At 43.2% G+C, this 26,884-nt stretch overlaps 1 protein-coding gene and 1 long non-coding RNA gene across 2 annotated transcripts in view; one reads left to right on the forward strand and one right to left on the reverse strand.

The window, feature by feature from the left end:
• The window catches only part of Dcbld1 (discoidin, CUB and LCCL domain containing 1), a 97,159-nt gene extending 70,568 nt beyond the window's left edge, over positions 1-26,591 (reverse strand). Inside the window, exon 1 of the mRNA XM_034524830.2 lies at positions 26,362-26,591. Coding sequence (XP_034380721.1) covers positions 26,362-26,446 — 85 coding nt within the window. The 5' untranslated portion in view covers positions 26,447-26,591. The remainder of the gene's footprint in view (positions 1-26,361) is intronic.
• LOC143435295 (uncharacterized) lies at positions 1,356-21,896 on the forward strand. The gene is made up of 3 exons (XR_013105448.1): positions 1,356-1,439; positions 20,563-20,662; positions 21,201-21,896. It is a non-coding gene; the product is annotated as an uncharacterized LOC143435295 (long non-coding RNA).
• Positions 26,592-26,884: the final 293 nt, after the last annotated feature.

Raw genomic sequence — 26,884 nt, forward strand, 5'->3', positions numbered from 1 at the left:
TGTCCCATTTTTGGTCCCGGGTTTCACCTAATGAACTCAGGGGGTTTCATGCTCTGAATTAGATGAAGACCTTAAAAAAACATAAAATTTGTTTTCCTGGTTGTCTACCCTGCTCAAAAGACCCTGGCCTTTTACCACACATTTGTCAAGCCACTCTAAAGCCAATGAATAATAATTTATAACTTCAGAGTGATGCTGGTGAGTGAAAGATGTTCCTGATAGAATTTATATTAATACAGACAGGACTTTGTTTAGGTCCAAGTCTCTTAGCTGAACAACTATTCCACATTTATATCCCAATTACTGTGACTGTTATGGATCCAAAGATTTCTCACAGACTCAGGCAATCAGAAAACATCAATATTTTACTGTGTGTAGTGTTCTAGACATGGTAGTCATGGTCATAACTACTGTGGAATCATATAAAACCAGCAAGGGCTGCTTCAGGGAACTTGAGTCCTTCATTTGATAACTGTAATTCTAGGTGACATGTGCTTTATCTATTCTAGGTGACATGTGCTATATCTATTCTAGGTGACATGTGCTCCTAAACACAATGTTGAAAAAGCATGTAGGAGAAAGGCAATACATTTCCACAAATTTTATAAATAACTTGCTAAAACAAGAAGTTACCTTAAGATGATTTTGAATAGTAAAGTTTTGAAAAGTGAAGTGAAAACACATGTTTTCTAGGGCACAAGACTACAGGTGACCTGAACTGATATTTTATAGCACATTTGTAGGATAAATGAGGTGCTTCACTAATGTTATGCATATTAAGAAAAATATTAGTCAAGTTTCCTGACAAATGGGTTTTGCCAGGTGCCTAATGATGATCCAGGATTTTCTTTTCTGCCTCCTGCTGAGTGGAACTAAGAGTCAGGGTCACCCAAGAAGACAGGCACCATGCTCTGATTTAAAAAGCAAAACTCATCTTCAAATCAGTGAAAAATTGACAGCCATGATGAACTCCACCTGCTCTGGTCTTCCAGTGTTGTATAAAGGCAATATGGGGATTGATTCTAGGCCCTGCCCTGCCCTGCCCTGCTCTGCCCCGCCCCGCCCTTCCCTTCCCTCCACTCCCTCCCCTTCATCAATTAACCAACAGATTGCACTGGCTGATGTAACCAAATGCATGTAACTAAGGGCTCTTGAACCAAGCTAACTGCAAGATGAATAGACTGCATTTGGAAGAAGAAGAAGAAGAAGAAGAAGAAGAAGAAGAAGAAGAAGAAGAAGAAGAAGAAGAAGAAGAGGAGGAGGAGGAGGAGGAGGAGGAGGAGGAGGAGGAGGAGGAGGAGGAGGAGGAGGAGGAGGAGGAGGAGGAGGAAGAAGAAGAAGAAGAAGAAGAAGAAGAAGAAGAAGAAGAAGAAGAAGAAGAAGAAGAAGAAGAAGAAGAAGAAGAAAACAACTACTAGTGAACCTTGATGTCTAGGAAGGTAAGCTGGTGGGTAACAGAGAGCTACAGAACTTTCTGAGTATGGAGTTCATGAAACCGTATGGTTAACCAGGTATGGTAACACATACCATTAATCTAGCACTTGGGGAGCTGAAGCTTCAGGGCCATGAATTCAAGGCCAACTTGAGCTCTACGGTGAGTTCAAAGCTAGTGTGGGCTATAAATTATGACTCTGTCTCAAAACACAAAAACAAATAAAGAACAGGCATTAGGAAAAGATGGGCATCCTAGCTGGATACTGTTGGGAACCTACAGTAGGCAAGAGTTTGAGGAGTACTGAGAATGGGAAGCTAGAGGGAAACAGTTCCGGCCTCACAAAGCCACACAGGGTAGATAGGAGGAGACAAAACAGTGGAGGTTTGGAATCCAAGTGTTTGGAAGGCTGAAGCAGCCAGGGAGGCCAACACAATGTATCAGTTTGGTGGACAAGTTTGGGGTGATTGCTAAATTATCTGGGCTCTTGAGAAGCTGTAAGTATAAAACTGAAAATTATACTGAAGAGAGGCGTATTGTACAAAGGCATATAGTAAATCATGCTTTGATTTAACATTTGAATTATTGCCTGCTTTCAAAGGTTTTAATGAAAAACAAAATTTATATTTTTTATCAGAAAACTAGAAGCTATGTCAATCACATGATTATATATGTATATATATATGTGTGTGTATATATATATGTGTGTGTGTATACACACACACACACACACACACACACACACACACATATATATATATATATATATATATATATATATATATATATATATATTCATCCTCACAGGTCTAGAGAAATAATTACTAACCCTTTAAAGGGGGTCAACATCCTAGTCCCCCATCACCCAAGATCCCTGTTACTTATTTTTACTCCTTAACCTTACCTTTGTAGGTTGATTTTGAGCATCCAGAAAAGTCAGCCCTGGGGTAACAAGCATAGGACCCACAAAACGACCCACTATACATATAACTATCTCTGCTATCAAGAAGTAGCCTAGCCAACCATTTAAATGTTTTCCCTTTCCATTTTGTACAATTATTCTCTAAGAAGAGAAGAGATAGAAAAACTTAAAGATAACACAGGGCTGTTAGGAAGGCTCTGTATAAAAGCATCGACTCCCCAAAGTTCTCTCTCTCTCTCTCTCTCTCTCTCTCTCTCTCTCTCTCTCTCGCACGCGCGCGCGCGCACACACACACACACACACACAGAGGGGACACTTTATATACACATAACAGGAAGTTTTTAAACAAGAAAAGGAAGAAAGTACTATTTTTGCAGCCAGACGTCTACTGATTTATGTAGGGCTGAAATGGCATGCAGTTTGAAATTTGCCTTCAATACTTAATACAAAAGGGGAGGGAGAGGCAGGATAAATGAGAAGGTAGTTGTTGTGACTTGCTGGGAAGTTTGCACAGCGCTGAAAGATTCTAAACGTGATCAAAGTGACTGGGCTGGAGCTCAGTGGGACAGTGCCTGTCTCAGGCTCTGAGCTCAATCCCCACCACAGTATAACAGAAAATGTAATAAAGTCGATGTTTTAAGGAAACCAATAAAATCAAAGTTTTATGAAGTGTTGGAGTTTTATGAAGTGTTGGAGGCAGAGAGGGCTGAAGCAGGCTTGAGTAGTGGTGACAGCCAGAATGAACTGCCACCTGCCTAACTTCAAAGCAGACAGGAGAAAGAGAAAGAGGAAGCATGACCACAGGGCATCTGTCTGCTCTTCAAAAGCATCAGCAAGAAAATGTTTATCTTTTCCTTCCTTTGAACTGGAACTTAATTGCCAAAGCACAGGATGACCAAACTAGTACCTTTCCTTTTCCGCCCAGACAGAAACTGCCTTTCCCACTACACCGTATTTATCCCATGGTGGTCCCTTTACTATAGGCCTAAAGTCTGGGTACCAGTCAAAAGCTGCTGCCGCACCAGGACAATGACCAGCCAATCCCTTAAAACAATTTACAAAATAAAACTGAAGAAGGCTGGGAGTTCAAGGCCAGCCACAGCTACATAACCAGTTTAAGCCAGCTTAGGCTCGAGAAAGATGCTGGAGATGAGGTGAGTGAGAGGGGGAGTTGGAAGCAGATGTGAGCCAAGAATAAACAAAATATATCTTTTTTTTTCTCTTCTCCTCCTGATCATAGCTACAAGATGACCCCAAACAAACAAACAAACAACAGGACTCAGCACATAAAGACCATAGCTTCTGCAGCTGACTCCATTGCTAAGTGCACGATGTACAAGCACAGAGACAGGGCCATTACAAAGTTTATGATTGGCCCATAGAGGGCGCTGCCCTAAGCAAGTATCTTTGCTGCTTATGTGCCACCAGGGATCTACATCAGGTTATAGCAGGATGGTCTACAATGACCAAACAAATTCCCTCCACCAAGTAGGTTCCAGGAATTAAGTTTAGGCTGTCAGCCTTGGTGGCAAGCTCTTGTACTTGGCCAAGCTATTTCATTAGAACCCTCAAAGTGATCTGTACACAGAAGTGCATTCCCTCTCTCTGAACACTCACAAACAATAGTCATTAAAAAAGAAGAGTTAAGGGCTGACAAGATAGCTTGTTGTGTAAAGATGTCTACCCTACTGCCAAGACTGAGGACCCAGATTAAAGATGATGGGAAAGAATCAATGCCCCCAAGTTATCCTCTGATCGCATAAGATCAGATCGCATCCATCAGTACTTGGAAAGTGGAAGCAAAAGGACCAGGAGTTCTAGGTCATCCTTGGCTATGTACCAAGTTTGAGGGAGATCTTGACTTAAAAATGTGTGTGTGAAGCCGGGCAGTGGTGGCGCACGCCTTTAATCCCAGCACTTGGGAGGCAGAGGCAGGCAGATTTCTGAGTTGGAGGCCAGCCTGGTCTACAGAGTGAGTTCCAGGACAGCCAGGGCTGTGCAGAAAAACCTTGTCTTGAAAAACCAAAAAAAAAAAAAAAAAAAAAAAAAAAAAAAATGTGTGTGTGTGTGTGTGTGTGTGTTTGTATATACAATATATAATGTGTATGTCTAGTATAAGTTTCCAAGTATTTTCAGCTTATGTATTATACATTTATCTTCTTACATTTTTACAATATTGTATATTTATCGGTTGGCTATCCATGCTCACATGGCATGGCACATGTTGTGGTTTTGAGATCACAGAAAATGATATTTGGGAGTTCTCTCCTCCTACCATGTGGACTCTGAGAATCAAACTCACATCACTGTGCTTGGCAAGCAGCCGCTACCCACTGAGCCACCTCACTGGAACCTCGGCTTTTTCACGTGAACACACCCAAATCAGGAAAGCAATACAAAAAGACCAAATTCAAATGATTTCTGTGTGACAGTTAAGTGTACTTTAGCATGAACCAGATAGTATAGATGGCAAAATTGCTCCATAAATCAATAAGCTCAGATGTCATTAAAAATTCATGCTAGGAATGATGAAGCTCTCTGGCTTCAAGGAGTTCACAGTCACCAGAAAGATATTAACGAGTAATTTTTCTTTTGAGTCAGAGGTCCGCACATCTTAGACTAACCATGAAACTCACTGTAGAACTGAGGGTGGTCTTGAATGTATCCTCCTGCCTCTACCTCCACTCAGTACTGGGATTACAGGTGTGCACCCAATGCCTGATTTATACTGGTTCTGGGATGGAACCCAGGACTTTGTGCATGCTGGGTAATCATGCTGCCAACTGAGCAGCATTCCAGCCTTATCAAGTAAGGCTTGAGGGTAAAGCTTCGAGTTCAAAGCCATAGATACACACTTAACATCTATCCTACCTATGGCTAAGAACAGTCTTCTCGTCATTAACACTGGTCATTCAGGAAGACGAATATGAGATATTTTCTAAATAAGCTGAATCCTAGATCCTCGTCTACAGGAACAATCTTTTTATTTAGTCTATTCTAGTTCCTCCCAGTAGGAAAGGAAGACAGAACCTTCCTTAAACAGCCCCTTCCCTTTGATAAGATACATGTTTCACAAACAGAAAAGCAAATTAGGAGAACTTGTGGATTAGACCTTCTCTAAAAAAGAGAAGGACGTAGGAGAAAACTTGGTGGCTGGGGAGACAGCTCAGTCAATATGGAGCTTGCTGTGCAACCACAAGGACCTCAGTTCACATCCCCAGCACCCAGCTCAAGGCCGGCTATGGTAGCTCTTATCTGCAGTCCCAGTGTTGGGTGATCTCTGGAGCTCAGCGGTGTCTGAGTGGTTCTCAACCTTCCCAATGCTGTGACCCTTTAATACAGTCCCTCATGTTTTGGTGACCACCCCCCCAACCATAAAATTACTTTCTTTACTACTTCATAATTGTAATGTTGTTGCTGTTATGAATCATAATGTACATATCTGTTTTCCAATGGTCTTAGGTGACTCACCACCCCCTCCTCCCAAAGGGTAGCAACCCACAGGTTGAAAACTGCTGAATGGATGAACTTCAAGTTCAGTGAGAGAACCAGTCTCAAACAAACCAGGGGACTGGCACCATACACTTGTCAAAAGCCAATGAACTGTGAATCATAAGCCTAAGCCTTCAGGCAAGGTTAAGAGGGTTAGGGAATACTATTGACACTGCTAAATTGGTGGCTTGTCAAACTGCTTTCTGAAGGCTTAGAAAATACAGATAAGTGTTGCTCTCAGCCTTAGTATTTTTTTTTTTTTTTTTTTTTTTTTTTTTTTTTTTTTTGCAGAGGGCAAGGTCTAAAGGGCTGAGAATAAGTGACTAAGTGACTGCTTCATGTCCAGTCATAAAGGGATCATCTGGGGCTGGAGAGATGGCTCAGCAGTTATGAGAACTGACTGCTCTTCCAGAGGTCCTGAGTTCTAATCCCAGCAACCACATGGTGGCTCACAACCCTCTATAATGAGATCTGATGCCCTCTTCTGGTGTGTCTGAAGACAGCAACAGTGTACTCACATAAAATAAATCAATCAATAAATTTTTTAAAGAAAAATATTTATAAAGGGGGGGGGCAATTTATATCACTACCCCCAGGGCTCAGGGAACATAGTGAAAGAAGGAGAGGAAAGAATGGAAGAGCCGGAGGACGACCAGGAATTCCGAAAAAGGTTGTTTCTGGACAGGACAAAGCTGTTACAGTCATGAACTCACAACAGCTGTGGTTACCTGTTGTGGTTGTTTGAATGGGTTTGGCCCCCATAGATTCACGTGTTTGAACATTTGGCCATAGGGAGTGGCACTGTTAGAAGGTGTGGCCTTACTGGAAGAAGTGCATCACTGAATAGTCTGGCTTTGAGGGTCAGGCCCCGCCCAGAGTAGGTAAGAGTCTCCTCCTGGCTGCTTTCTAATCAAGATGTAGAACTCCCAGCTTCATCTCCAGCATCATGTCGGCCTGGATGCTGCCAAGCTTCCTACCATGATGATAAGGGACTAAACATCTGAAACTGTAAGCCAGCCCCAATTAAATGTTGTCCTTTAGAAGAGTTGACATGGTCATGATGTCCCTTCACAGTAATAAAACCCAAACTAAGTCAGAAGTACAAGTTGTGCACAAGATGGAGTTCATCAACATTCTAGTGTGGATAAGGGAGAGGCTTGTGAGGCCCCCTGGGGAAGGAGCCACTGGCAAATGATGGCTGCCATCATTTGAAGAAAAATGAATGGGAATCATTTTTCTTCAGTGCTATAGCCACTAGCAAGAAGTCTATTGGGCAGTAAATAGCGCCTTTCCACACACACTTATGCAAGCTACTCCAATTAAACTTAGTGGGACACACACACACACACACACACACACACACACACACACCACACACATATGCACATGGAGAAAGAAAAAGGGGGGATTCCAGAGAGTAGAAGAGAGGTAAAAGAAGGTAATGAGGATGAATATAATCAAAGTGAATATAAAATATTGTGAAGAAATAAGTAAATAAATACATATCTTTACAAAAGGTGGGCAATGAGGAAGCATGACATAGACTTCTAGTTTCCACATGTACATGCACATATGTACTTACACATGCATTCATATGCACACACACATGAACATATGCTAAACCTATAAGCATAGAAAGCTTTTCATGGGTTTTTACTTGTGGAAGAATTATTTGGGTAATGGGGAGTGAATATTGCACAATACAAATACTTTCAGACTGATTTGTAGTAGTTCCTAGATTAAAACCAGAAGCCTATTTTATTATGACCCATATGGATTTACCACAGTTTAGGCACACACACACACACACACACACACACACACACACACACGTACATGCACATAAACCACACAACAAACTTTATGGATCCAACCCTTCCAGTGGATGTAACCCACTGTCCTGCTTCCCAGATGATTCCTCTTGGCAACTCACTAAAAGCATACTGGTTTTGCCTCCTGAACCTGCATTACTGATCAGTTCCAACCAGTAATTTGGGAAAGAGTGCTCTGAGATACTGTGAGGCTGAAACCACGTCTAGAGACATGAGTTCATTACGGCTCCATCTGGGCTCCTCTAATATTCGAGTTACGACAGGTCTCCTCATACACAATCACCCAGGTGTGGGTGTGAGAAAACTGCTTCCCATGTCTGAGATCAAACGAGCTCTCGATGGCTGCAATCTTTTCAACCACAAAGGCAAGCTTGCAATCATTACCACATTCTTTGTCTAGTGGTGAGGCAGCCAGATTCCCAAGGTATCACTAATTCTGCTGTGAACCAGACTCTTAGAAGCTTTGCTGTTGTCCAACTGTGCTCACCTATGCTTTATGTACTGCCAAGAGAAATGGAGAAACAAAGCTGGCAAGAACCACTGCACTTCTCAACCTATGGCTTGTTACCTGTTAGGGGGGTCGGTAGACCGGCCCTTTCTCCCTTTCTCAGGTTGCCTAAGACCACTGAAAACCACAGATATTTACACTATGATTCATAAGAGTAACAAAGCTATAGTTACGCAGAGCAACGAAAACCATTTTATGGCTGAGGGTCACCATGGCATGAGGAACTGTATTAAAGGGTTGCAACATTAGGAATGTTGACAGCTTGGCCGGGCAGTGGTGGCGCACGCCTTTTATCCCAGCACTTGGGAGGCAGAGGCAGGTAGATTTCTGAGTTCGAGGCCAGCCTGGTCTACAGAGTGAGTTCCAGGGCAGCCAGGGCTACACAGAGAAACCCTGTCTCAAAAAAATAAATAAATAAATAAAATAAAATAAATAAAACAAACAAACAAACAAACAAACAAACAAAAGGAATGTTGTTGACAGCCACTGGCTTAGCAGGTAAAGGTGCTTGAGACAAAAGCCTGATGCGCTGAGGCTAACTCCCAGAACTCAGGTAAAAATGGAAGAACAAGACTCTACAAAGTTGTCTTCTGATAGCCACAAACCTGTGGATGGCAGTACACACCCCTATCCGCAATAACAATAACTTAGTTCAAGTTCTCCTTCCTCCCAACAGTAAGTGCTACATCCATTTGACAAAAAGATCCTGAAGCCATCTTAACAAGGCAGTCAAAGGCTGGCAAGATGGCTCAGCTAGCTGGTAGAGGTGCTTGTCACGCAAGCTTGGTGACCTGAGTTCATCCTTGGAATCCACATAAAGGTGGACAGAAAACTGACTCTATGAAATAGTCATCTGAGATCCACAGGGTGACATGGCATGAACTGCACACACACACACACACACACAGACACACACACACACACACACACACGTGCACACATGTACACTCACACACAGAAACATACACAGATACAAGAAATAATTTTAAAAAACTATAATATTTTTAAGAGGCTTCCTAACTCATCAATGATAGTCATTTCCCTGTAAAGAAATCTTTCAACTAAAGGTGTCTGTGTTCTCTTTCTTTCTTTCTTTCTTTCTTTCTTTCTTTCTTTCTTTCTTTCTTTCTTTCTTTCTTTCTTTCTTTCTGGTTTTTCGAGACAGGGTTTCTCTGTGTAGCCCTGGCTGTCCTGGAACTCACTCTGTAGACCAGGCTGGCCTTGAACTCAGAAATCCGCCTGCCTCTGCTTCCCAAGCGCTGGGATTAAAGGCGTGCGCCATCACCACCCGGCCACAACTTACTTCTAACAGTAATTCTTTAAAAATTTAAAAATATGGGGCTGGAAGATGGCTCAGAGGTTATTAACACTGGCTGCTCTTCCAGAGGACCTGGGTTCAATTCCCAGCATCCACATGGCAGCTCACAACTGTTTATAACTCCAGTTGCAGGGAATCTGACACCTTCACACAGAGACGCCGGCAAAATACCGATGCACATTTTATATATTAAATACCTATGTTTTTAAAGAATTTAAAAAATATTATTATTGTATGTGCATGTATGCATGTTCAAATGGTTTTTGGGGGGCAGAGCATGTCATGGTATGTGTGTACAGAGCAGAGGACAAACTCTGTGGAATTGACTTTATCCATCCACCATTTACACAGGTTCCAGGGATTGAACTCAGCTCTCTTAAATTCATGAACTTTTTTTTCATCTATAGTTGTTACACACATAATGTATATACATAGATATCCCTAAACACATAAACACCAACCTGTTCAGCCTGCACGATGCTGTTTGTTCTTGTGTTTTCAGGGCTGACCTTTTGGAATTGGATAACCAGTTGGTCTGCTCTTCCTACTCTCAGGATTCCTTAGTTACCTGAAGTTCGTTGTGTGGGGTCGAGGCCTCCTCTTTCCGCATCAGTGTTAGCACGTTTATTTTTGTCCCTGTTCGGCTCATGTTTAGGCAGCCATGTTGGTGAGACTTTATGGATGCCTATAATTATTTTCTTTAAAGCGACAGTTGTCTTTGTTCACAAAGGTGATAATAATCTAACACCTCAGGGAGCTTAAGGTTTTAAAAGGCAAACAAATATGTGTGTCTCAAATCTCATGTTAAGTTAGTTTAACTTAAAATACCCAGGCAATTATTTGCATTAAATTTGCCATTAATAAGTAAAAAAGAAAATCATATTTTCAAGAAACAAAATTACAAAATATCTTTATACAGCACATCCAAGAAGCTTACTTAGTGTTATTAAGTCAGTAGCATCTACTAACCAATGCCAGGCTGGGAAAATGGCTTTACCCAGGGGGGAGAGCAGAGGAAAAACAAAAATTACTTTGATGATTTGATTGCATTGATCACCACCAGAATGCCAACAGGTGCAACTACAATTCCATATATTTTTTAATTGAAAATGCAAGTTGGGTGTGGTGATGCTTGCCTTTAATTAACCCCAGCACTCAACAGGCAGAGACAAGAGAATTTAAGGCCAGCCTGGTCTACAGAGCGAGTTCCGGCACAGCCAGGGACATAGAGAGAAACCCTGTAGAAACATCATCCATCTTCCCCCTGCCCCCTACACAAAAGGAAAGCAAATGCTTTTTTTTTTTTTTTCCATATAATATATTCTGATCATGGTTTCCTCTCCCTCCTCTTCTTCCAGTACAACTAGCAAAATTTTCTAGCTTCTTTAATTACTTCCACATCTTTGAAAAGGCACAAAGATCAGGGATTATAACCCTGCCTGATGCAGACCATGGGGCTTTAGGTGACTTCGTACAATATACCTATCTGAGTTCCTTCTTCCTCAGCTATAGTATAGAGACAGGATGGTACCCACATCACAGGATCACCAGGAATATTAGACACAGGCACAGGGCTGGAAGTGATAGCTACGGAGGGTGCAGCCACCGGGACTGGAATCCAAGGCTATTCTCTTTATAGCAAGGCAAGGCCCTGTCTCCAACTAACAAAACAAGGAACAGAGGCAACAACACATTAAGGACTTCAGCTGGTCATGGGGCTCGGGAGAGAGGGGACTGAGCAGTTAAAAGCACTTGCTGCTTTTCTAGAGGACCCCAGTTTAAAATACATCTTTAAATTAAAAACAACAACAAAAAAATAGATGGGCATGTCTGGTGGCACGTGCCTGTAATCCCAGCACTCAGAAGACTCAGGTCATTGTTCAGTTCAAGCCCAGACTAGACCGTGCCTTAAAGGAACAAAAATAACCTCCCCCCGGCCCCCATCAATATTACATTTATTTATTTGTAATAAAATATGGAAGCCAGAAGACAACTTGTGGAAGCTTTCCATCTACCATGTGGATTACAAGGATTTAACCCACTGAGCCAGTGGGTTAAAGGGCCAGTGTGGAGAAGTGAACTTTTGTTTTTTAAGAGCTCTAAAAATGGAGCTAGTGAGATGACTTGGCGGTTAAGAGCACTGACTGCTCTTCCGGAGGTCATGAGTTCAAATCCCAGCAACCACATGGTGGCTCACAACCATTCATAATGAGATCTGATGTCCTCTTATGGGCTGTAGTGTACTTGCATATAATAAATAAATAAATAAACAAACAAACAAATAAATGCCAGAGGGAGAAGGGAAGGGAGAAAAAGAGCTCTAAAAATGATACTGAAACTGAACTATGTGATTTGACACTCAAAAGCCAGTGTGTGATACACACACACACACACACACACACACACACACACACACACAATTAGGTGACTGCTCCAAATACATTATTCACTGGCTCAACTGAGAAGTCACCCATGTCTGTGTATCAGTTTTCCTCATCTTTAAATTACAAGGTGTGGTTACAGATAAATGAGGCTGTGTGTGCTCAAACTGCTGAAAAAGTCAGATTAGAATATACTCCCCAGTATTTATCTAATGCCTACTTAATGCCAGGTTAGCATAGCCCAAAAGTCCTGGTATCTCTGGTTCTAGTATTTGGGGCATTGATATTGAGGTCATACCATCATCTTTGAGGAGTACAAGGCCAGATTGGGCTACATAGCAAGGCCAGACTGTGTCTCAAAACAAACAAAAGAAAAACAAGCATAGCAACAGCCATGCATTAGGAAGTCAAGCTGGGCGTGTACAGCAGCACATATATGGAATCCCAGCACTGAGATAAACTAACTTGCAGAATCCCTTCTTCCACTGTACCACGCATATGCAAAGGCCCTTGCTCAGTGAAGCCTGGACTGTTTCCCAGGGAACTCATTCTTCCTTGAGCATCTCCTGGGACCAGAATTCTGTGGAATACACTGGTGCCCTGGAGGAGTCTCTCACACTGAGATGGACAGAGAAGCCATCATAGGGCTTCTGGGGTTAAAGGGCCAGTGTGGAGAAGTGAACTTTTGATCTTTAAGAGTTCTAAAAATGATAAAATTTGAACTATGTGATTTGACATTCAAAAGCAAGACTTTTCCCACTGATGTTATTACTAACTTATAAATCTTTGGAAACATTACCCAAAGTTAAAAAAAAAAAAAAAAGCGCAAGAAGTTTCTTAATTTTATGGATGAAATCATAGGAAAAAAAAACCTGTTGTATAGAAAAAAGAAAAACCTCCAAAACAACATGTACTAAATATTTATTTTTTATCTTATGTATATGAATCTTTTTGCTTGCATGTATGTATGTGCACCACATGAATTCCTGGTGCCTGTGGAGTCCAGAAGAGGGCATCTGATCTCCTCGAACTGGAGTTTGAGCAGCTGGGGACAGAACTCAGGTTCGCTGAGGATTCAACCCGCTGTTCCTCCAATTGAGGACTAATCAAGAAATCTTGGCCAGATATGATGAAATGGGCCCATACCTTAGCATTAATGAAGCTAAAGAATGACCACTGAGAGTTCAAGGCCAGCCTGACATCTCAGTGAGATGCGCCCTCAAAACTCTGAAAAACAACCGGAGGAGGAGGAGATGAGGAGATAGAGGAGGAGAGCGGGCGGGCAGGCAGGCAGGCAAGTGGCATATAAGCAAGCAGGGGTAGGGCTTAGTGAGCATAGTGAAGCATGCAGAAGCTCCGGGGTTAGTCCCCCAAACTGCATAAATGGGCATGGTGGATGGGGTGGGAGTGGGGGGCTCACACATACAATCTCAGCTCTTGAGTCAAGAATATCAAGATTTTTAGGTCCCAGATTATGTTGGGATTATTTAGTGAGTTCCAGGGGAGTGAGTTCTGGATACATGAGATCCTACATTCAAAAATAAGTAAATCAGTAACTAAATAGGAGGAGGTTTCTAGAATATATGCTTTATTTTTTTTTCTTTTTATTATTTATTATGCCTACAGGTGAGGTCAAAGGAAAATTTGTGGGAATCTGTTCTGTCCTTCTACCATGTAGGTCCCAGGTACTTAGCTCAGTTGCTCAGACTTGATAGCAAGTACTCACTGCTTGGCTCACAGCTCAAGAATATGCATGCTTTCTAATGTTGATTCTACATTAAGTAAGATACCAGAAAGTATTCAAGTGACTTTTTCTGTGGAATCTAGATATCCAAGTATTCTCAAGTACAGAGCTACTCTGGATTACAGAGGTTGTTGTAAGTGTCCACATTTATCTTTCACATGTGCAAGTGATTTTCATTCTGTATTTATAGTTTTCAAAAAGTAAATAAGAAAGCTCAGTGTAGTGGTGAGAACTGAACTTCATCCAGCATTTTAGGGTTGTCTTAGGGTTTAACTGCTGTGAAGAGACCCCATGACCAAGGCAACTCATAACAGAAAACATTTAACTGGAGCTGGCTTAGATTTCCAGAGGTTTAGTCCATTACTATCATGGTGGGCAGCATGGCAGCACGGTGCTGAAGAAGGAGCTTTGAGAGTTCTATATTTTGATCCACAGGCAAAAGGAGATAGTATGTCACACTGGGCATAGCTTAACCATAGATAACTGAAAGCCTGCCCCCACAGTAACATTTATTTCAACAAGGCCACACCTCCTGATAGTGGCACTCCCCATGGGCCAAGCATTCAATCACATGAGAGCCATTTCTATTCAAACCACCACATTCCACTCCCTAACACCCCCCCCTTGTAACCATAACATAATGCAAAATGCACTTTGTACAACTTCAAACGTCCCCATAGTCTCTCAGTTTCAACAATGTTTAAAAGTTCAAAGTCTCTTCTTAGATTTGTGCAACCTAACTGTAAACCCCTATCAAATCATGATGATGGGGATGATGATGAAACAGATCACAAACTTCCTACGTATAACAGCACAGGTTATACAGGATTACTGTATCAAAACAGAGGGAAGAGAGGATAGTGAGGAAATACTGGACCAAAGCAAGACCAAAAACAACCTGGACGAACTCCAAGTTCTGCATCTCCGTGTCCTGTGTCGAAAATGCTCTTCAGATCTCCAATTCCTTTTGGCTTTGTTGACTGCAATATACACTTCTTTCCCTTGGACTGGTTCCACTTCCTGTTAGTCTACTCACTTCCCTCCGCAGGTATCGCAGGGTTCTGGCATCTCTAATCTTTTGGAGTCACTAAGGCAATCCAGTCTTTACCTTTACAGTCTCACACAATGAAGGGACAGCCCTGCCACACACCTGACCTCAGTGTCTTTCCTTCTTCGTATAGATTCCATAACCCCTTTCTTCTGTCCTTGTCTCTAAAGCCAGAACCACATGACCAAAGCTGCCAAGTTCTGGGGCTTGCTGGGGCTGGAATATGTCCCCCCCCCCCTTCAATTACATCTTCACCAACTTTCTGTTTTCAATGCTTTCCTTCACAGCTTGGGTATCCTGGAAGTTGCTCTGTAAACCAGACTGATCTTGAACTCAGAGACCCACTTGCCACCATCTCCTGAGTGCGGGCATTAAAGACGCCACACCTTGACCTCAACTGTTCTTTAACTCCTTTGCACCAGATGGAATCTTAGCTGGGTGGGGTTTTCCCCCAAGTTCACCACTCCCTTTTTTCTATTTCTTAAGCTATTTATCTTGAAGATAGGACATAGCTCCATTGGTGCCCCCTTTCTTCTCAGTCTCTGTTTTGTACTTTCTCCTTGCTCAGTTTACTCCTTCTCATCAGAATGTTTTCATAAAAGTGAACAGTAGTAACCACACAACAGGGTCCATAGTAGGCTGTTTAGAGATTTCCTTTGCTATTGTAGATAACCTAAATCTCTTCACTTTAGCCCCAGGCAGACTCTTTAGACAAGGGCAAAAAGCAGCTACATTCATCACCAAAATATCACAAGAACAATCTCTAAGCAACATACTAAAATTCTTCTCCTCTGGAACCTCTTGAGCCAGGCCCTCACAGTTCAAACCACTCTCAGCATCACTGTCTTCCATGGCTCTACTAGTACAGCTCATTAGGTGATGCTTAAAGCATTCCATTGCTTCCCTAACCCAAAGCTCCCAATCAACATTCCTCCAAACAAAAGCAAGCTCAGGTCTACCACAACAACACCGCACCCCAGCCCCTGGTACACTCTTAGTTACAGTCTTATTGCTGTGAAAAGACACCATGACCAAGGCATATCTTATAACAAAAAAACATTTAACTGGGACTGGCTAAGTTCACTGGGAAGGTTTAGTCCATTTTCATCATGGTGGGAAGTATGACAGCATCCAGGCAGACATGGTGCTGAAGGAACAGATAGTTCTGAAACCTGAAAGCAGCACCGGGTGTGGCTTGAGCCTAAAAGACCTCAAAGCCCACCCCCACAGTGACACACTTACTCCAACAAGGCCACACTTCTAATTAGTACCATTCCCTATAGGCCAAGCAACAAACACATGAGTCTATGGGGTCCATACCTAGTCAAAACCACACAGGTGTAGACGAAGGAGGATCAGGAGTTCAAGGCCATCTTCAGTCACACAGTAAGTTAAAGGTCAGCCTGTACTACATGAGACCCTGTCTCAAAGAAACAACGTTGGGCCATTGAGATGGCTCAGCGGGTATGGGTGCTTTGCTGAGCAAGTCTGATCTCTGAATCTCTTGAACTCATGTAAAGGTGGAAGGAGAGAACCAATTCCACAAAGCTGTCATCTGTCCTCCTTCACGCCTCCCCTTCCCAACAATAAAAAAATAAACAAAGTTTTAAAACAGCAACAAAATCAATAAGAACAAAAAAAAAAAATGGTGGGGGGGGAGGGGCGTTAATCACAGAAAGAATAGTGTAGGGGCCCTTGCCAAGAACCAGAATTTACCATGTAAATTCTAAAATATGACAGACAGAATATTCTACGGACTCTACACTATACATCATTTTAATAGATGATGACGACGGTTCACTTCATATGCATACACATAAAACAAGTAATATCTCAGATATCCAAGAACACACTCCATAGTCTAAAGCATCCTTCCAACAAAACACAGAAGAAGCCCAGTCCCTCTTTACCACAGATCCCTCCCATCACTGGTATCTGGTGTGTGAGGTAGATACAGTTTTGACCAGCATAACTGAGCCCATGGGACTGACAGAATATGAACCTATTTTAACTCTAAAGACCACAGAACAGAATCACTGTACCTGGCAGCCACCTTTGCCCAAACTGCCTAAGATCACTGAGTAACTGGAGAGAGGTTTAGGAGGCTGCCCAGGCTCCCAGTCCTGGGATTCATGCCTCTTTTTGCCATTTGCAGTTGCATTCTTGTGTCTTAAAATGACACAAGCAGCCAGGCTTATAGCCCACACCTATCATCTAATCACCCCAGAGGCTTAGGGAAAAGGATTGTTATTAAGTTTGTGGCCAACCTACGCTACATACTAAGTTCTACCCCAGCCTGGGCTACACTGTGAGGTTGTAGCTCAAACCAAACCAAACCAAACCAAGCCAAACCAAAACAAACCAAAACAAAATCAAACAAACCAAACAGACAGATCAAAAAAACAAAACAAAACAAAATTTGGAGAAAATAGTCATGTTTAATTCAGAGTTTCTTTTAAAAATTACATGAGAAATTATTACCCTTTCTTTTGAATTATTCAAGTACTCTTTACTAGACCAGTCAGGAAATTGTCTACTGAGAAGCATTACTTCACTTCCAGCAGAGGTCCTTCATTTTGCTTCCAATCATGTGGTCCCTAAAAGACACTCTGAAATGACGGGCTTGTGGGTTAAAACACTGTCCCTAAAATTTCACCGCTGACAATCACCTGGAGAGCTTGCTAAAGCTCAGGATTTGGAAATTTTTACATTTCTAAACATTCTTTGTAATAATTATCCTGCTGGCCCTGCCAAATGCACTCAGAGAAGGAAGAAGAAACTAAAAGAGTCCTCGATATTAATAGGGATTTTGAAATGAATCTTTTAAAAACTTAAAGTGTTTGAATTACCTGTCTGGGGTAGCTTTATCCGCAATTTCTACTCGTAAGACTGGAACACAGTACTGCCAACTTGCTGATACTCGTTCCGACTCAGAATAAGTGATGTGTAAGTCAACAAAGCACAACCACCAGGTCCAGAGCCACTCTGCTATCCATGAATGTCAACTACGGTCTGAGCAGACATAAATGACATGTATAGGGAAAGCCATCGTGTTGACTGACCAGAGAATAGCATCAGTGGGGGGAGACGGAGCATCTAGTAAGGTATAAAGCACAAGGCTTGAGGGGGAAAAATAAGCCTAAAAATGTGCTACCGTTCCAGTCCTGAAAACTGCATGGCCTTTGTGTATTCCGCAATTTGACTTTATCACGGTGTCACAGAAGCGAACGGTTAGCTATTAATTAGGATTTTTCAAGAGTCAAATGTGATTACGCCTGGGAGAAAACAAAGACTGTTAATTTAAAGCTTGGTTACACAAATTACCCTCTGGCATCGGGTTCCTCCAAAATTTCTTTAAGCAGCTCTCCCCTGGGCACAAGCATACAATGGTTTCCTTGTGTAAGCAGGGACTATGTGAAGGCATTTGGGATTGTAAGCAATGTCCCTGCACCCTATTTTACACGCACAAAGTGCATATGCTCAAGTATAAAGGACTCTGTCTTTCTAAATCTCAGTCTTTTTATAGCTTTCAAGATTACTGTAATTGAATTAGATGGAAAAACAACAACAATGTTGAATCAGAATGCAGGAGGGGTACACACCTGTAATCTCAGGATTTGGGAGGCTGAAGAGCCATGGCAGGTTGAAGGCCAACAAGGACTACAGAGTAGACCCTGTTTTCAAGTTAAAAAAAAAAAAAAAAAAAAAAAAAAAAAAAAAAAAGGGCCAGCCTGGAGAAACATGCTGGTAATCCTGGCACTGAGGTGGAAGCAAGAGGATCACACTTAAGGTCACCCATGATGACCACATGGCCAATTCAAGGCCAGCCTGAGATACAGGGGGTTCTATAAAAAAGGCTATAAATTTTACTGTTCTTCATAAATATTTATATTTGTATTTTGTTTCTACCTAATATTTAACAAAAATAAACACTAAACAATGCACCTCCATGACTAATGTCACTAATGCCTAATTATTACCCTCACATGACCTCACATATGCACACATCCATGTCTCTCAGGGGAGCCACTAGGTCACCTGCCCTACTTCCATGGCGGCAAGTGCCTAACTCACAGCAATTGTCCATTGGGTGCCTCAAAGAGGGCCCCGAAACCTCAGAGTGTCCAGAGCTGAACTTTGCTGTTCTCTGGAACACAGACATGTTTTTTGTGGTGCGGATCTGCAGTGTCTATCAAAGCTGGCTATTGAAGGCTTGGTCCCCAGTGCGGCAGGATTGGAGATGAGCTTCTGTGAACTGCTTAGAAGATGAGGGCTCTGGCTTCACCAATGGATTAATCCATGGAAGAATTCGTAGATTAATGACATCCTGGAAATGACAGGAAATTTTTGAGGTGAGGTCTGAAGGACACAGGTTCCCAGGGCTGGCTTTCACAGGGTGTATGGTGCCCCTGGTTCCTTGTTCATTTGTTTCTGCCTCCTGACTGCACTGTGAGTGCGTCTATTCCACCACATACTCCTAAATTCTGCCTCGCTACAAGCCCAGAAAATAACCCAGTGGTTAACCTTAGGCTGAAACATTTAAAACCATGAGCTAAAGTAAATCCTCCTCATGTATGTTCTTCCTTGTCTCCTGCTGGAAATGGCAGAGGGCTGGCACACAGGTGTTTCCTAAGGCTGTACAAACAGTGCCATATACTAATGCAGTTGAAAATACCTTTGTGAATTTTACTCTTTCTCTCTTCCTTCCAAACCTCAGCTGAGGTAGAGTAACTGCCCCAGCCAGACACTGACTCAGGAGATAGTTAATCTGAAGCCATTATCTAACAGACTCTGTACCATGTACTAGTGGTAAAATAATCAGTCTTGGACTCAGGAATTTGAGTGACTTCTCCAGCCAGTCCTTCATCCCTGGACAACGCCTCTTCAATCCTCACTCCCTCTTAAAATAAATCACAAGTCTCGCTTGGCTCTGGATTCAGTGTGCCAGGCCTCAGAGGTTCAACTTTATTTCTATTCTGAGTTACACACACACACACACACACACACACACACACACACACACACCATTAAATAAGTGTCCCATGCCAAGGGTGATATGTAGGAGGAGCTAAGGTGGGAGGAGTATGGAGAGGAAGAGGAGGAGTAAGGAGAGAAGGAGGAGGAGAGGAGAAGCTAGGTGATGAGAGAAAGAGAGAGGAGGGAACATGGAGGCGGATGTTCACATGTCTCCGCCAGTCAAAGATAGTTGATATATCTAGGTTGGGTATTGGGTTACACTTCTGATTGAGCATTACCAAACTTATAAAGCCTTTGATTAACATTTAAAAAAATGTATACAAGCAAAAAGGAGAAGGGGGCATGGGATAGGGGTTTTCAAGGAAGGAGAAATGGGGAAAGGGGATGGCATCTGAAATGTAAATAAAATATCCAATAAAAAACAAATTAAAAAAAAGTGTCCCCTGCCACACAAGACAAGCAACTATATAGTTTTTCATGTATACAAAACAAAAAATTAACATATGAAAGATGACATCAATGTGAGTCTTCCATGGTAGGAATTACTTCATAATCTAATTTTTAAGAATCTTCCTGGCCTCTAATGGCATTTAACCTTTCGTCCTTGGTGCCAGACTTCTCACACTTGAGCAAGTTCATTTTCATTTACTTGGTGTGTGTACATTCGAGAGGGTAGGTCATGCTTGCCTTGTTGTACATGTCAAAGCCAGAGAACAAGCTGTGGGAGTTAGTTCTCTCCTTTTATCATGTGTGTCCCAAGGATCGAACTTGGGTTGTCTTGTTTGGCAGCAGGCAAATTACTGGCCAAGCCGTCTCACCAGCCTGAGTTCTATTAAATCCTCACTCTCATACTGTTTGCCCACTAACAACTGTTGAGTCAGACAATCTCATTATTTTTCCATGTTCAGGTTTTGATTCTCAACCAGGCAGATTGGAGCCTCAGCAAGAGATGAGTATATGATTCTACCACCTTCTCACCCCATCCTCGTGAGCTCAACCCTACTCCAGGTACCGTTCAACACACAACCTTCTCCTGTACCTTACAGTCCAGTAGGAAGAAAGACACACACATTGATAAAAATGTAAATGGTCAAGTTCTCTAAAGAAAACAGAATGGAGGGAGGGGATATGGGGCTCTGGGAATCGGACAGGGCTTCCAGTGTGGTGGTTTGAATATGCTTGGCCCATGGGAAGTGACACTATGGGGGATCAAGAGTTTAAGGTCATTTTTACCTAACAAGAGAGTTAAAGACCAGCCTGCATTACAAAACAAAACAAACAACAACAACCAGACCAAGAGAAAAACAAACCAAAATGTTCAAGAAATACACCCCATAATTCCTCATAAATGATAAGAGGTCTAACTTTCAAAGTGTGGGTTTTTCATGATTTTCAACTCTATACCACAAAGTTAATGGGTTCAAACTTTGAAAAATTACCAAAGCCCATGAAAGATTATTCAGGGTTCAAATCCTGCTGTAAGGACATCCTGTGAGTTGCTGGCTAACTTCTTGAACATGGCTTCTTTTTTTTTTTTTGTTCCCAGATCTGAGGTACAACTGTGTTTCTGAATACTGCAAATCATTCACTCCACCAGAGCCAAGAGCTTTGGGCAGATTGTTCTGCTGGCACATTTCCTTCTGTGCTGGGCTTGCATGTCAAGGGCATGCACATAAAGCTAAGCATGCCAAGGGAGCTGGGCTTGGTAAACACAATGAGTGGAAGCAACAGATGCACCTACAGAAAAGAACTTCATCACACTTTCTTTTTACTCTCTTCTTTCCACTAATTAGGAAATGGCTTGGAAGTACCTCCTAAACACAAGGGGATTGTTCAGTTCAACTCAGAAGTCTTCATGGAGTGTCTTTAGTAGATGCTTATGGTGAGCACGACAGGGACTGGAACGCAGGCTGCAGGACTGGCTGAGCCTTGGGGCAAGGGAACTGTCCCTGGACAGATAAGATCCAGGAAGGTCAGCATGAAGGCACATTGGTGTAGGAGGTGCCAAAATAAACTTGTACTTATTATTTTAAAAAGCCACTTCCCGAAGATATCAAATATTAGCAGGTCACACGTCGACCCAAATGAAATTACTGATGAAGATTAGACAATAACAATACAACAGCAATAAATCATGAGTTGGCCGCGGCTTTTAAAGCAATTTGTAAGCATCCAGGAGATGTTCTTCAAAGTAACAACTGCTTGCTTTCATTTTTGCCAATATTTAAATCACCAGGAAGAAATCAGAACACCCCCCCCCCCCCCCACATACACGTTTTTGGTGAATCAGGATTTTTAGATTCCGAACATAATCTGCATGTTACAGTCAAGAACTCAGAGGAGACGTGGCTACCCTGCAGAAGGGCTGCACTAGAGTGAGTCAGGAAACATTCTGGGATGGATAACACAGAGGCTCCATCCCTATTTAAGGAACTATTGGCAGGTGGATTGCTGAGGGAAAAGGGTCATTTTTCTTCAGTGGTGTAAGTACTGGGAAATTACCCATGTTCCAGTGAAGCCTACAGTCACGCTCATGCAAGCAACTCAAATGAACTCAGTGGATTCAAACAGATGTGTTGGTTAGAGGGGGACTTGTTGGGCGAAAGAGGGGGTCAGAAGTAGTAAGAAAGGGCAATGGGGGTGAAAATGACCAAACTGCAAGTCGTATTTGTAGGAATTGTCAAAGAATAAGTACAGAATACCTTAAGAGAATTAAGGGCATTTTATCCTCTCGAACTGAGATAATAAGGCTGGATTAAATCCAAGCAAACAGATGGAAGCAAACAGAATCAATACAAATGAGCAAGTTATATGCCATATTGTTTAAAATTGTAAACACCATTTGAAATAGTTTATGGAAATACAGACCCTCAGGAGAGAGAGTCCCAGTGAACAGGCAAAAGAAAGGGACCGGTGCTGGGCAAGCACAGTGTAGAAGGTCTGATTTTAAGAAACTGAATGGGGGGGGGGAGGGCGGTCTGGAAAGATGGCTCAGTGGTTAAGAGCACTGGCTGTCGTTCCAGAGGACCTGAGTTCAATTCCCAGCATGAACATTGTGGCTCCCAACCATCTGTAATAGGATCTGATACCCTCTTCTGTTATGCAGGACACTTCTATACATGAAATACATAAATAAAGAAATAAATAAATCTAAAAAAGAGTTATATTATAGAAAAAGAAAAGAAACTGAATAAACAAGCAGCACCCATATAAAAGAATCAGAGCAGCCCCATGAGGCCACCAGACGCTAATACAAAAATGTTTGAATAATATCACAGACTAGCATCAGAAGTAACTTAGGTGGAAACAGTGTAGTGGCCCATGCCTGTAATGAAAGTCTGAGGCAGAAGGATCAATCACAAGTCTGAGGCCATCCAAGAGCTATAAAGTCAAGCCTGGGCCACAGCCAAACCCTGTGTGTTTAAACAAAACAAAACAGTACAACAAATAAATAGGATGAGGGAGCTCCAGCTATAAAGCTTCCATGGGTATTGGTAGCTAGGCAGATCCAGGAGACTGTGTAACCAGGAAGCCCCAAACTCCAGGAACAAAGGTCCAAGTCAATGTAGTAAGCTAAAATTTAAGCATTGAGAGCACAGACTTCAGATCTAACACTACCCAACTGTGGTGGCTTGCATAAAAATGGCCCCATAGGCACATAGGGAGTGGCACTATTAGGAGGTGTGGCCATGGAAGAAACCGTGCATCATTAGGGAGTGGGTTTTGGGGCCTCAGAATCTCAAGCCAGTTCACTCTGCGACCCGTGGAACAAGATGTACAACTGTCAGCTCGTTCTCCTGCACCATGTCTGCCTGCACACTACCATGCATCATGCCATGATGATAACAGACTAAACCTCTGAACTATAAGCCAGTTCCAGTTAAGCCTTTTCCTTTCTAAGAGTTGCCGTGGTCATGGTATCTCTTCACGGCAATAGAAACCCAAGCTAAAACACCAACCCCATAACTTGGACCCTGAAGCAAATCCCTAGACCTAAAATCTGTATAGACATTTATATTTATGAACACTTGAAAAATGTGTCCTACCATGTACTCCGGAAGATCACTGATGTGAAAACTACTTTAAAACTTATAAAAGCCACATGTGGTGGTGCAGGCTGCAATCCTAGCACTTGGGAGATAGGAGCAGGATTAGGATAGGAGCTGGAGGACCATAATTGGTTACATAGCAAGTGTGAGGATAGCCTTGCTACATAGTGAATTCTAGGCCATTCTGGGATACAGAGTGATTGAGACCTTGCCCCAAAAACAAAAAACAGGGCTGATATGTAAAGGGGTTTGCTGCCACGTCAGAGGACCTGAGCTTGATTCCCTGGAGTCCACTTGGTGGAAGGATTCCTGCAAACTGTCCTCTTATCTCCACACATATGCACCCAGAACCCAGAGAATAAAAAATGAGAGTCTAAAGAAAAACAACCCAACAATACTTTTGTAGTAAATATCCCAAACTTAAGTTTTGCCTTGGGTGTGTGAATTCCCACACTTGTTTGGTTGGTTGGTTGCTATTTTAACAGACTCTTGCAGTGCAGTCCTGCTTGGCCACACATTTACTATGTAATCCAGACTAGCCTTAAACTGAAGGCAATTGTCCTGCCTCTGTTTCCAAAGTGCCTCAGCTAAAAGTGAGTGAGTGTTCATTTAAAGTCCCAAACGCATAGGATGTTCCACAATAACCCCAATGACAGCATCTCCCATCAGTCAAAGGCAACAAGGTCTAAAATCTGAAGCTGGCGGAGATTCTAAACAATCATCTTCTGAAGTACTCACTTAGCCCAGGCAAGCCTTTTCTTGTAGAGGACCTGCTGGGAGGCCAACTCACAGACTACAAAGTGCTCTCCACCACTACACCATTGTCAGAGGCTGAGGAAAGAGGATCAGGCATTCCAGCTAAACAGTGAGTTCGAAGCAGGAAGTCTACAAAAGATCCTGTCTCTAATAAATAAACAAAAAGCAAGAAAGGAAACTAGGAAGAAAAAAAAATATGAATGAGCTGTGGCAGTTAAGAGATGACAGAGCTCCAGCAGAGGAGCAGTTCCCAGCACCCACATCAACTGGTTCTACTCACAGGGGCTTCTGTGCACTCACGTGCACATACCCACATTCGTAGACATAATTTAAAACAACGTAAAAAAATTAATAAGAAATAGGCAAAAGCCAGAAACAAATAAAACAGCCAACTGAGCTGGATATAGTGGCTTGTGCCTATAATCCCAGCACTTGAACAGGATCGCTATGAATTCAAGAGTAGTCTGTGTTCCACGTGAGTTTCAGGCTAGCCTGGGGTACAAAATAAAGCCCCGTCTCAAACAGCAAATATTAATAATAACAAGAAATTAAATAAAAATTTTAAAAATGGGGTTGCAAAGATGTCTCAGGGGTTAAAAGCACACACTGTTCTCTCAGAGGACCCAAGCTTGGTTCCCAGTACCCACACCTACCTGTAACTGCAGGTCCAAGAGATCAGACACTTCTGGTCTCTGTGGGCATATGTATTCAACATACCTATATCTCAACCCAGACACAAATACACACAATTAAAATTATCTGTATTATTTAAAACCCACACCGTTCGTAAAATGTTACATTTTTTAAACATCGACTTGAGAGAGTGTCTTCAGTTATTAAAACATTCAGTGGCTGGAATATAGTTCGGTTGTTGGAAGGCTTACCTTGCACAGAATTCCCAGCACCGCCAAAACCCAAAGAAAACACCACGTTTATAAAGCATTCATAAAATCTTACACAGTGCAAATCTAACTAACACACGGTAGACTATGTTACAGTAACTAAAGAAAATAACTACACTTTTGCTTTTTGTTCTTCATGCTACCAACATGTTCAATGTTTGGGTGAACAAATACATTGTTCAATGAAGAAAAATTCCAGCGATGAGTTAAGCTTCGATTTCTGTTCCCGCCCCCCAGAAAGCATAGCGGGGGCGGGAGTGGTATTCAAGTATTCTGCATAAACTCACTGCCATTAATTAACCCCAGTTACAGAGGAGCAAAGGCAGGAACGGAGAGAAACAAAAACCGAAAGAAACAAAACAAAAAAAAAACTACAGAAAGCTGGCCCGTCCTAACTAAGGAGAACTAATTAAAGCAGATTAATGAAGTAAAGCCATGTAGGGCTGGGAAACCAGTTTCCTGCTTTTATCTGGTGAACTGAGAGTAAATTCGGTGGCGCTGAAAGCCAAAGATCGACTACAGAGGAAAAGCAGCCTGGGCCGCAGTCGCCTCGCTCAAATACCCTTGAGGGTCCTCAAGGTTCCAACTCCGGTCGCCAGCCGGACAAGTGTGAGGCGGCGGGGGCCCGGTCTGCAGTCGGCTCTGAGGCAGCCCCGCAGGAGCACCCCCATTTGCAGGCAGAGATCGGGAGCTGGCGGGGCAACGCCGGGCGCGCACCCGGGGCCAGGCCACTAGCACCCGCCGGGAAGGGTCGGGAAGTCTCAGAACTAAGTGGCCGGGCGGGGACACCGCGAAGGCAGCCGGGGAGCAGGCGCCAAGCTGCCGGGCTCCTTTATGGGGGCGGAGGGGAACGGGGGAAGAAGTATCGGGGAGCGATTCCGAATGCACCCGCTGACTTCAGTCCATCCCCCGTCTGGCGGAGACCTCCCGCCCCTCGGCAGGCTCCTCCGAGGCCCACAGCACAGCTCTCCCGGAGCCCCGGGTCCCCGCGGTCACTCACCCAGCTCCTCCGCCTGCAACGGGAGCGGAGTGCACAGGGCGAGCAGCAGCGCCAGGACACCCGGCCCACCGGCCCCGGTCCCCATGGCCACGCCGGACTCCAGACCCTCAGGATCGGCCTTTCGGCCCGGCCCTACGCCGCCGCTGCCCGCTTGGGGCAGCCTCCTTCGCGGCCCGGCGCGGCGCGGGCACCCGGCACCAATCCCTCTGGGCGGCCCGCGCCCGCGAGAGGGCGTGTCCTCCCCGCCCCGCCCCCTCCCTGGGGTGACCAGAGGCACCGCCGGTCTCCCAAGGGTGGGGGGCAGTTCTGTCCCCATCTCACCCCGCCCCCACGCCACCTGCCCGGATTCACGTGAAAATGAAAATCAAAAGTTCACCTGGCGCGCAGGCCCGCGGGAGCCCCGCGGCTCAGAGACTCCGCCCCTCCGGCACTGTCAGCTCCACCCTAAATCTCGTCTGCCAAGGCTATACAAGGCACCTGAAATCTGATGGGATGGTGGCAGTGGCTCATAAAACACAGTTCA

The sequence above is a fragment of the Arvicanthis niloticus genome, chromosome 20 (assembly GCF_011762505.2).
Source record: "Arvicanthis niloticus isolate mArvNil1 chromosome 20, mArvNil1.pat.X, whole genome shotgun sequence".
Taxonomy (NCBI): Eukaryota; Metazoa; Chordata; class Mammalia; order Rodentia; family Muridae; genus Arvicanthis; species Arvicanthis niloticus.